The sequence below is a fragment of the Delphinus delphis genome, chromosome 10, assembly GCF_949987515.2.
Source record: "Delphinus delphis chromosome 10, mDelDel1.2, whole genome shotgun sequence".
NCBI classification, from domain to species: domain Eukaryota; kingdom Metazoa; phylum Chordata; class Mammalia; order Artiodactyla; family Delphinidae; genus Delphinus; species Delphinus delphis.
Genome location: NC_082692.2, coordinates 26,327,307 through 26,340,159, shown reverse-complemented (window position 1 = coordinate 26,340,159; position 12,853 = coordinate 26,327,307). Strand labels below are relative to the sequence as shown.

At 37.5% G+C, this 12,853-nt stretch overlaps 1 protein-coding gene across 5 annotated transcripts in view; it reads right to left on the bottom strand.

Moving 5' to 3' along the window:
• The window catches only part of PKHD1 (PKHD1 ciliary IPT domain containing fibrocystin/polyductin), a 435,870-nt gene that overhangs the window by 16,304 nt on the left and 406,713 nt on the right, over positions 1-12,853 (bottom strand). For all 5 annotated transcript variants that reach the window (XM_060021687.1, XM_060021686.1, XM_060021688.1 and 2 more), the window contains 2 exons: positions 8,216-8,323; positions 1,802-1,960 (listed from right to left, as the gene is read on the bottom strand). In XM_060021687.1, the coding sequence (XP_059877670.1) occupies positions 1,802-1,960; positions 8,216-8,323 (267 nt within the window). The remainder of the gene's footprint in view (positions 1-1,801; positions 1,961-8,215; positions 8,324-12,853) is intronic.

The window sequence follows — 12,853 nt, the reverse complement described above, 5'->3', positions numbered from 1 at the left end:
TTAAATTAAAAATATGTTATATTAACATATAATGCATGTCTTATTTGTATTTTAAAATAAATTAATAAATAAGCTTTACATGTTCTCTCTTAACTTCTAATTTGGAAATACTGATAGATAGAACACACAGTGACAAAAGCTCTTTGGGGATTTTGATAATTACTGAAAGTGTGATGAGGTCCCGAGATCAAAATTTTGTAAAGTGCTGCTCTAGTCTGTACAACTGGATCAGAGAATCACTTTCTAGGAGGAAGATGGGGAACAGTATCCTCTCTGATTCTAAAGTAATAAATGCTAATTACAGCAATATGAAAAATACAGAAAGATATAAAGAGGGAAATAGAAATTACTCATACAGAACTGATTACTATGTATTTTTTCATGAAGTTCCTCCTAATCTCTTTATATTTTTTAAAAGAAAGTTAGAAGTCTGTGTCCAGTCAAGAAAATATGGAAATTAAATACAGGGAAATGTGTCCAAAGATATTGAAAGGTTGAAAAAGCAAAAAGAGGACACTGAGATAACTGATAATTTTAGTAACTGCAGGAAGAAGCGTCCTCTAGAGTTGGGTGAACAAAAGAGAAGAGATGGGGTGAGCAAGCTTAGAGGACAGTCCCTCCATGGCTGGGAGGTTTAGCTATAAAATGGAGGATGAGAATTAAATCACCTACTTCACAAACCATGAGATTAAAAATTATGAAAGGTCTTTACTTTCAAACCAGAAAGCACTATTCACATATACACACGTACACACACACACACGCGCACACACAGATTTTTAGATTTTAAAACAAAGACCAAAACCCGTGATGCAACAAATCACAGGCAACAAACCAGGATGAGATCCCATTCTTCCTGAGAAAGACAAGGGATCCTTGAGTTTTCTTTAAGTCTGTGAAGCCTGATGATGCCAGGGAGGGAGGGAGAGACCAGGCTGAAGCTTGGTTCAAACTAAAGAGCATCTAGCGGAGCTTCCATCCCTCAGCATCTCTCAGAAATCCAAGCATAGTGAGCTGTCTAGTGGTGGCACCAGGCTACCTCCTCTTTCCTTTCTTAATTTTTCACTTTCTCTCTTTGCCTCTCCTCATTTCACCTCTTTTATTCTCACTCTTCCTTATCACTTTGGTTTCCTAGTATCTCCTAATATCAAAGTGTTTCATCCATGTCTCCACCCACTGCCCCCCCCCCCAAAAAAAAGAAAGGAAGAAAAAGATCAGCTTCTGGGAAAATGCCTAAAAACACAATTTCTATGCTCCTAGTGAAAAAAACAACAACAAAAAAAACCACACCAAGCACTCTCTTCCTTCTTCTGAAAAAGCAGAGGACATTCCCCCTTTATTGAACTCTCCTTTTGGAGGGTCACATGGGCTGTAGGGCACAGTGTTTCAAAGAGTCAGATATGGAGAGAACCAAAGTTTGATCCTGGTGGTGAAACCTTGGGCAAGTCACTTAGCCTTTCTGGGCTTCATGCTCCACCCCTGAAACACAGATATAGTACTTAGTACCTACTTCACAGAGTTGTTGTGAGAATTGAATGAATTCACATCTCTAAAGTACTTAGAAGCCTATCCATAGTGAGTATTCAAAAAATAAGAGCTGATATTGTTATCGCTATTATTATTATTTAGAATTAGACAATCCTTGTCTCTACTGTATGAGTTGAGTAATTTGGCTCCATGTAGTTTGATATGTTACAGAGGCTCATAAAAATGTCTCTTTGGGGGAAGAAAAAGAATAGTTAATATATTGTACATGATGGCATTTCCTTCAGATATTTTTACTAAAAAAAAAATTACATACTTCTGCTTTTGCTTTTCTTAAACCAACAGCATACGAGGCAGCACAGAGCCAGCCACGAGACCCCTGAGCACAGGGAAGCAGCCAGTATGATCGTGGGCCTCTCGGATGGAGTTGCAGGTAAGACAGCAAACAGCCTGGAGCGAGCTGTAAAATTGACCCCTGTTAAAAAAAAAAACCAAAAATAACAAAATAATAACAATAGCATATTAATAAGATGCTAATATAAAATATTGTGGAAAAGATATGGTTACAATAGTACCTGGCACATAGTTGATTCAATAAATATTTATGGAATTAGATGATTCAATACATGAGTCAATAATAAATCCAAGACTCATATCTCTAAAGAATTTCAAAATTCCAACAATAATATATGATTGTTCTTTCCACTTCTGTCCATTATGTTGGGGAATTCTTCCAATGCTGTCCTATTTTCAGACCTTTTTTCTCCACCAGTGCAAAGCTGTAGCTTCACTCTCATGTTCCACTAATTAGAACAGAAGCACTCTGGACTCCAGATTGCGTGAAACTACTTGCTATGACATATGTATCTCATTTCAAATACAACCTGTAACACATCAAAGCAAGGGCACAGGGACTCCTACTATGGAACCAAGAGAATTTCTAAGGTCCACAAGAATTTTGTTATCTGGAAAACTAGGGGTAGAGCAGGGATAGATGGATAGAGCCACCGTGGCTATGGACTAAGGGGCAGAATGGCCGTTCCCTTCAGGGAGGACATCTTTCTAAGAACTCGTCTCAAACTCCTCCCTGTTTTGTAGACTGAAAAATTTGGTTCTCACTCCATTAGTGTTTTTGAAGCAAGGTAGAAAAGAATCTAAGAAAGCAAGAAAACAAAGCAAACAAACAAACAAACCCTGTCTATACACACAAAAACCTGTACACACGTGTTTGTAGCACCTCAATAACCACCCAAACCTGGAAACAATCCAAATGTTCTTCAACAGATGAATGAATAAACCAACTGTGTTTTTTTCAGGCAATGGAGTATGACTCAGCCAAAGAGAGAAAGAGAAAAAGAAAAAGGAGTGGGGAAGAGGATGAGGAAGAGAGGGAAGGAGGATGGAGGGAGGGAGGGAGGGAGGAAACTATTAATAACCTGTAACTACTGAGATGAACATCCAAAGCATTATGCTGAGTGAGGAAAGCCCATCTCTAAGGGGTATACATAATATGATTCCATTCATATGACGTTTTAGAAAAGACAAAATTATACAGATGGAGAACAGATCAGTGGTTGCAGGGATTAGTGGGAGGATGTGAGGACAGAGGAACAGCATAAGGGAGACTTCTGGGAAATGTTCTGCATCCTGACTGTGGGGGTGATTGCATGAATCTATATATATCTTTGAATTCATAAAATGACCCCCTAAAAAAATCATCATTTTTACTGTATGTTATTTCAAAAAATAAAAATTTAAAAACTTTGCCTATAATTTTGGGAATGATAGATATGTTCATCATCTTAACTGTGGGGATGGTTTCATGGAAGTATAGATTCATCAAAGTTTATCTAACTGTATGCTTTAAATATGTATAGCTTATCATATGTCAATTATATCTCAAGACAAAAATTTAAAGTCAAAAAAAAAAAAAAACACTTGCCTGTGATCCTAAGTTAGCTATAACCAGTATTTTTGAGTAGGTCGTTCAAAACAAACAAACCCCAAATCTCTGCTTTCATCTGAATAATTCAGGCAAAAGCAGAGCTTGTATTTTCTCTACTCAAGGAAACACCGTGTTTTCTTTGCTGTGCTTTCCTTGGGCTGAACCTGACAATTTGATTGGAAGTCACAGTTAGAGCTCCAGTCTCTTGACTCCTGGCTGACTCGGTCCCAAAGCTACTATAACAAAATTATCTAGAAATGCTTCTCCTGTGGGTACATCTTATCCTTGAGCCATATTTGGCTTGTTTGTTATCAACTAGTTGCTTTTTATGGGCAACTGAATAAGCTAACTCTAGCCCAGAGACAGGGGTATGGATTTTACTAGGGATTTACAGAATTAAGAACAAAATTCTTTATTCTTTTATCCATTTTCCAATAACTGCTCAGTGATTGTTTACTTCACCACGTGGATAAGTTACTGTTCTCATTCTTAAGATATTTACAAGCCAATAAATGAAATAAGATACACATACAAATATTTTCCATACAAATCAGAATGTGACCCATGCCACCAGAATAATGCAAATCAATTGCCTTGGAAGGTTATTTTCTAGGAATATGATTGGGGAAAGCTTCCCAGAGGAGAGAGTACCTAGATGGGGATCTGCAGGTTGAGCAAATAAAGACAGAAAAGAGAAAAAAAGCAATCGATGTTGAAAAAAGTACTGCCAGGAGATACTAGGAATCAGTGCAGGAAAGCATGTGAGGCAAACTTTGGCGGGCATTAAATGGCAAAAGCCAAAAGGCCCTTGACAACATTCTGAAGGCAATGAGGTGTCACAGATGGAAAAACTCTGACCTGAGAAGTGGCATGAGCCCCCTGTGATATAGAAGATCAAGCCATGGAAGTGTTTAGAACACAAATAATGACAGAGAGGCTGAAGTCAGGCCTGAGGTTTATAAGCCTGGAGCAGTAACCTGAGTCTAAGGGTGAAGACCACCAGTTTTTAAATATTTTTAGCAGCAGAACATTATTTAAATGTAATCTTAGGCAGAATCTCAGTATACCCACTTATTCATAAACAAATATTTATTTGTTTTTGTTTTTTTTTAACACCCTGAGGATGTAATGCTGAACTAAGCAGAATTCCTGTCCGTCCTGGGACTTAGGTTCTAATGGGGGACAGAGCAGGCAGGCAATAGACAAACAAGCAAATACACAGATACTCTGACGCTAGAGAGTGATGAGTGCCATGCAGAAGTCAGAGGATGGCTGGAGAGGGGAGCAGGGTTGAGACTGTGGTGTGGACAGAGCGAGGCAGAAAAGGGCTCTCTGAGGAGGTTACATTTGAAAAGAAACCTGGGTGAGCTGGTGAGCGAGCCATGAGAAGTTAGGGAGGAGGAATATTCCAGACTCGGAAACGGCCACTGCAGTTGAGTTTTTCTGGGTTGGGTGGCAGGGTGCATCCTGTCTCAACCCAGCGGCCCTGGAGAACCCCCTAAGAGTCCCATGGCTCCAGGAAATGGTTAGAGAAACCACAGCCTAGACCATGGTAATGACAATGCATGTGGAAAGGTTGGGTGGGAAGTCGGTAGAACAAACTTCACAGACACTCTGCCCTCTTGACAGTGTCTCAGGAAGTTCAGAAACAGATAAATGAGCTGGATTAGCCCACATGTTATAAAGACTTATGAGGATTCCATACATACTTGGCTAAACTTATGTAACTTCTCAGTTCCTCAACTTCTATATTTCCAAAATAGCATAGCGATTATAGTCAATGATACTGTATAATAAACTTCAAAGTTGCTAAGAGACTAGGTCTTAATTGTTCTCACCACAAAAAAGAATGATAATTATGTGATGTGATAATTATGCGATGCGATATAGGTGTTAGCTAACACTACAGGGATAATCATATGGCAATATATAAATATATCAAACCACCATGCTGTACACCTTAAACTTATACAGTGTTCTGTCAATTGTATCTCAGTAGAAAATAAATTATACATATGTATATGTATGTATATATATACATATACATATATCTTTAATGAACTAAGTCCTTAATTATAAGTCTTTGGTGTATCTACGGAGCTGAAGAAATGTATGTCTTTGTATGCAGTGATCAATGAAACATTGATTAAAGTGACATCTATTTCCACTTAAAAACATAAAGACATGGACAATGTTGGAAACTTTAGAAAGACAGATTGCCAACTTCCATGATCTAAATATAATCAGGAATCACATCTGCCATTATCTGCCATCTCTGGGCATTAAGCAGATGTTGAATTCTGTCCTTTTTCTTCAGTTTTAAGAAAAATAAATAAATAATGAGACAAAAAAATACTAAAATAGGAATAATGATGTGTTCCTCTCTCTAAGGGAGAAGAGGGAAAATAATGAAAATGACTGCAAGTCTTCTGCTTGATTCAGGGATGAAGCAAAAATTACAGTCCCATGAATCAAGGCTTGTCACAGCTGTTCTTTTGGAGCTTACTAAAAAGGAGAAATGTCATTGAGTGGCCTAGCAATGTGAGGATGAGAGCTGCTTTCCCAAATAATTCCAGCCTTAGACACTGATACACCTGGAAACGAGGAGTCCCTCTCAGGATCTGCACTGGTAATGAACAGGTGGCTATGGGGTCACAGAAGTGCAGGCCTTCTGATGTTTTCTATTTCTCCTCCATCTTTTCTCTTCTCACTTAAACAGAGCCTCACCTCATAGAGTCAGTCTTGAAAATTACGAAGAATAATTTAAGGAAAATTCTAAAGGAAAACTTCTCAAGACGATTCCTCATTTAGGGGACTTTACAAGCTGAAGGTGGAAATTAAAGGAAGCAGTAGTCCAGTAAATGTGAACACCAGGGCCAGCTCAAAATCACACTGTCACCGAGAAGCTGCTGTCTACACTATAGTTTACATCCGGTTGTATAACTTATGCCTTAAAGTAAACTGGATGAAGTATTTAGTCTTAGTTAGCCACTGAGGAAACTGGAGGGCAATGGTCTTTTAAATATGCAGCAAATCGGGACCAAAGGATCCAGCTCTGCATGTGTTACCCTTCAAAATACATCCTTGGGAATCCCATGGTCAAGGCGCTGAACATTCTCCATGAATCTGTGCTTACATCAGGACAACGTCTTAGGTATCATAAGAATAGGTGCCCTATGCAATTAATACTACTACCTGACCCCAGATGGTATTCCCTTTGTGAAGAAAAATTGTCCAAAACTTGGAACTGAGAGAAAAATAATGATTACAGATCTTAACAATATCACACTGGAGCATTTTCAAACAAGCCCATCCAAGGTTTATCAAATTCTCTGGAACACACTTTTGTTTGACTTAATATTCAATATTCAGGGGTCCAGTCTTGTGAATTTGTAGAAGATTGGTAAGCTGCAAGTGATTTTCATCCAGTAAGAATGAAAGTGATATTTGTAGACATGCAACTCAAAGATTAGAGTTTGATTGCCCTGTATCCAATTTAGCAAACTGATTTCAAAGCAGTCCTTTCCAGGCTATAAACCTTGCCATCCTCCTGGTTCCCACATTAAAGAGTAAAGTAACTTGTTGACAAGTACTCATTATATATTTTCATGAGAGCCATATTTTTAACTTTTTGAAAAGTATACTGGTGGTTTGAATTTAAGTTTCATGAAGGAGAACTAACACCTGGCCTTAATTAAATATTTGTTGTTCGGCTTCAGACACCTCACATCAAAACATTTAATTTCCTTTGCCATTTCCAATATCTAAGCAGTTTAAATCCACTCATGATTGTTCTAGTGTATTTTTTAAAACTTTGCATTATCACAGCTGTGCATTAACTACTTTCCACAACTGCATGTCTTAAGTACCAGACTAATTTCCCTGACTCAAATTAATAACTGATTATAATTATCTACCTTTCAGTTCAAACGTGATGTTAGTATTTTTAGAACTCTTTCAGATGCTCTCTTAGGGGAGGAGGGTTTTTTTCTGGTAAATTACAATATTTAGATAACTTTTTTCAGGTGGTAATTCTGTGTCTCTATCAGAGTTCAATCCTTTATGAAAAGGATGTCCAAAACTGGACTCTCGCTACTCCTCTGTAGGGTGCAGCCTGGACTCTACCCATCATGGAAATGGGAGAGTAATATTTTTCATAAGCTCATCTGGCTTTGAAGTTTAAGTAACATATTATTTACTACAAAGTTATTGAATAGTATTACACTCTAATAAAGCAAAATTTGTCAAGAATACTTCCGAAGGGAGAAGGTTTCTCTTTAATGTTTTGTCAAGAAGAACTGGATCATATAAGCAATTTACACACACCTTATACCTACCCTTCTAAAGTACCAAGATTTTGAGTGGGTATAGTCACCATTTTAAAGGTGGGGGTGGGGCAGTGGATGAGGAGGGCAGGACTGAAAGATAAGATTTCATAATACTTGATACCCCAGGACTCTCCTTCTTATAAATTAAAATTCTTAAATTAATACCCAACCAAGTTCCATCAGATGTCATAGAAAAAAAATAGAACATTCAATGTAAATTTTAATAACTAGAGGAAAATGTACATTTGGATTCTTGCTTACCATGATTCTCATGAGGCTTGATTCCTACATGTGTTCTTGCTTCTCACACCTTAACGATACAACCAAGGGGATTTTTTCCTCTAAACTACAATGACTTCTTATTCATGATAGAAGCTAGTCCCATTATAAAGGAGAAGGAGTTATATATTTTTTTTAAAAAGGAACAGATAATAAAAACACACTGTGCTGGAATTACCTGGAGGGAAAGTGACAGTAAAAATAAAGTGCCAATTTGACCCAGAGATCAAAACTGCCAAGTTGGAGAACCTCACATAACCATCTTGAGTTTCTGCCTGAGTACATCCTGCAAATAAACACAAAACCAAAAAGTGAATGTTAGTTACCTACACAAGAGCGATTTCTTCAAGTCTTCCCTGTAGAGAGGCAAATGGACAATATGGGAAAAAAAATTTAATTGAAGAGGTTACTAAATCCATCAGGCTTCTCTTAGACAAATCTTGGAACTAAATAATCCAAGATAGAATAATAACAACAAAAGCCAACATATATTGAAAGCTTACTATGCCAGACGTTGTGCTTTATATTCATCATTGTACATAAACTACACAACCCTATAAAATATACTATTACCAATATTCTAGAGATTAAGAAATAGACTCAGGAAAGGTTAAATTACGTGGTGAGAGGGTTATAGCTCACTTCTGCCTGTTTTCAAAGTTTGTATTCTTAGCCCTTATTATATACTGAATATTTAAATGTCTCTCAAGAAAGAAAGTCTATTCTCTTTCTAGGTGGTCAGTTTCTAGGCTCTGCCTCTCTTCTATTCAAGGGATCTGTGGTTTATGCGGTGACAGAGTTAGGCCAATAGATCAGGACCACAGCAATGCATCAAATCAGGAGTGATAAAAGCTACCCTGTTCAGCAACTTGGATCGTCTGGGCTATGGTTTCCCTGAATAAAATGCAAAAAGGAAAGCTGACATCTTCTAACAATAGGCCATCCATTTATAAAGTAAAAGAAGGAAACTTAGCTCTGGATCCCATTCACAATGCCTTTAATTAGTCTTCTGACTCCACTATCCTCAAATTACTTTGCTAATTAACAGCTGCTCCATTTCACTCTGGAAATGTCACTATGATTGGTATGATGGACAATGAGATAGGAGAGTGGTCCTAAAGTTTAAAAATTGGTTTGAGATCTTTAAGGCTGAAAGGTATCATAAAGATAGAATATGCATAGTGTTCTATTTCTCAATTCAATTGCTCAATCCTTTTTGGGAAAACATTGTCTTTCTTCATCAATTTTTCAGAGCTAACTAAAATTTCCATTTTCAGAAACATCTTTTCCTTCATCTCTTCAGAGTCCCGAAATAAATAAAATGCCCAGAAAAAATGGAAATAAATAAGCCAAGACTGAAATAAATGATAGGCACCAAGACAAATGCCATTTATACTCTTTAAAACCTATATGCATCAAAATTATGGTCAATAAACTCTTGCAAACAGTGAACTGCAGAGTACAGATGTTCAACATGAAATCATTTGCTACAGTTTTCCCTTTGACAAACGTTCTTATTGTTCCCATCTTTGGAGGAATACAAAGCAGCATTTAATTGAAATGTGTCCGGCGAGCACAGTGAGTCTGCCTCATAGAACAGCCGCCAAACTGCCTAATGGAAAGTACTTTAGCTCCAAATCGGTTTGCTTTTGTATTAAATACAAGCTTGCCTCAGAGATCTCTACAAAGATTCCCATATATATCTACGATATTCTCAGCTTTGAAGCATATGTGCCCCAAAGCTGAGGCAGTTTGCTGCCAAGTACAGTACATGACTCTGGGGTTCATCATATCTCTGGAATGGTAATTGTAAAATAGACAAATGTCATTGACAGGCTCCCTGATCAAGCTGGTCCTGGCTGAGGGAACCTGGGAGGAGATGGGGTGTTGGGCTTCACATAAGATTGAAGTTGATGACATGCTTTATCAGGGAATGCTACTTGAATGTGATTCTGTAAGGCATAGGGTTTCTAAAATACTTTTCACCCCCAAAACGATCCCTCTTACCCTTAGCTATCCACACTAGCAAACTGTTACATCATTAATGTTGAGAGTTTATTTTTTTAGTATTAAGAACACATTTTTTCTACAACTAGGATCTATAGCTAAATATCAAAGGATCTGAAGGACCCTAAAATAATTGTCTTTGCGTATATAAACCCATTTTTGGTTATAACCTCTTTTTTTTTTGAACTGAAGAGGATTTACTGAGACAAAAGAACATGAAGTTAAACTGCAGAACAAAAGATTTAGGCTAGACATATAGACCAGGTTTTGTTGTTGTTAATTTATTTTTCTGCAGGAAATACTTAGAATAAGTTAGGTAATCCATGCCAAATGGTTTTGCTTCCATTCTTTCTGAAGTTAAGGAGAAATATTTCATGATGTCTTCAAGAGATACTTTCAATCATTGAAATAGGGTGTTTGGTGATGTGGGCATTCTACAAAGAAAATGACACCAGATTCTTTTCCTATTTCATGACACTCACACACACGCACAAAAACGTGTGCATATAAGATGACCTCAGCCCATTCCTCATACGCTCTCATTGAATCTCCCAAAGAGAACAACAGTGAATATACTGATCCAGGGGAGTCAGTTGGCTTGAGCATGAGTTGGTGTTAATGGAGGAAAATAACAAACGGTTTCACGCCTCTTTCATTTTGCATGATCCAATATGATTCTAAGCTAGACAGTGATGATATCCTTGGGATAACTGAGAGGAAACCAATGACGAATGGGGGGAGTATGTGACAGGAGTGGGGCACAGTAAAGTATGGAGGCTGAGTAAGGTATAGTAGAGGAGTAGGTATGGGATACGATAAGGTATGGAGTGTGAGTAAGGAACTGGGTATGGGTAATGTATGCAGTATGGCAAGGTACATATTTTATAGGAGGCATGTGAATGAGCTTAGACTCAAAGCCAGGGTAGAGCAAGAAGTAACTGGAAGAGGGCAGACAGCAGAAGCAAGAAGAACTACAATCCTGCAGCCTGTGGAACAAAAACCACATTTACAGAAAGATAGACAAGACGAAAAGGCAGAGGGCTATGTACCAGATGAAGGAACAAGATAAAACCCCAGAAAAACAACTAAATGAAGTGGAGATAGGCAACCTTCCAGAAAAAGGATTCAGAATAATGAAGTGAAGATGATCCAGGACCTCGGAAAAAGAATGGAGGCAAAGATCAAGAAGATGCAAGAAATGTTTAACAAAGACCTAGAAGAATTAAAGAACAAACAAACAGAGATGAACAATACAATAACTGAAATGAAAAATACACTAGAAGGAATCAATAGCAGAATAACTGAGGCAGAAGAACAGATAAGTGACCTGGAAGACAGAATAGTGGAATTCACTTCTGTGGAACAGAATAAAGAAAAAAGAATGAAAAGAAATGAAGACAGCCTAAAGACCTCTGGGACAACATTAAACACAACATTCGCATTACAGGGGTCCTAGAAGGAGAAGAGAGAGAAAAAGGACCCAAGAAAATAATTGAAGAGATTATAGTCGAAAACTTCCCTAACATGGGAAAGGAAATAGCCACCCAAGTCCAGGAAGTGCAAAGAGTCCCATACAGGAAAAACCCAAGGAGAAACACGCAGAGACATATAATAATCAAATTGGCAAAAATTAAAGACAAAGAAAAATTATTGAAAGCAGCAAGGGAAAAATGACAAATAATATACAAGGGAACTCCCATAAGGTTAACAGCTGATTTCTCAGCAGAAACTCTACAAGCCAGAAGGGAGTGGCATGATATACTTAAAGTGATGAAAGGGACGAACATACAACCAAGATTACTCTACGCAGCAAGGATCACATTCAGATTTGATGGAGAAATCAAAAGCTTTACAGAAAAGTAAAAGCTAAGAGAACTCAGCACCACCAAACCAGCTCTACAACAAAGGCTAAAGGAACTTCTCTAAGTGGAAAACACAAGGGAAGGAAAGGACCTACAATAACAAATCCAAAACAATTAAGAAAATGGTAATAGGAACATACATATTGATAATTACCTTAAATGTGAATGGATTAAATGCTCCAACCAAAAGACACAGGCTCGCTGAACAGATACAAAAACAAGACCCATATATATGCTGTCTACAAGAGACCCACTTCAGACCTAGAGACACATACAGACTGAAAGTGAGGGGATGGAAAAAGATATTCTATGAAAATGGAAATCAAAAGAAAGCTGGAGTAGCAATACTCATATCAGATAAAATAGACTTTAAAATAAAGAATGTTGCAAGAGACAAGGAAGGAGACTACATAATGATCAAGGGATCAATCCAAGAATAAGATATAACAATTGTGTATATATATATACCCAACATAGGAGCACCTCAATACATAAGGCAACTGCTAACAGCTATAAAAGAAGAAATTGACAGTAACACAATAAAAGTGGGAGACTTTAACACCTCACTTGCACCAATGGACAGATCATCCAAACAGAAAATTATAAGGAAACACAAGCTTTAAATGACACAGTAGACCAGATAGATTTAATTGATACTTATGGGACATTACATCCAAAATCGGCAGATTACACTTTCTTCTCAAGTGCACACGGAACCTTCTCCAGGATAGATCACATCTTGAGTCACAAGTCAAGCCTCGGTAAATATAAGAAAATTGAAATCATATCAAGCATCTTTTCTGACCACAGCACTATGAGATTAGAAATAAATTACAGGGAAAAAAATGTTAAAACACAAACACATGGAGGCTAAACAATATGTTACTAAAAAACCAAGAGATCACTGAAGAAATCAAAGAGGAAATAGAAAATACCTAGAGACAAAT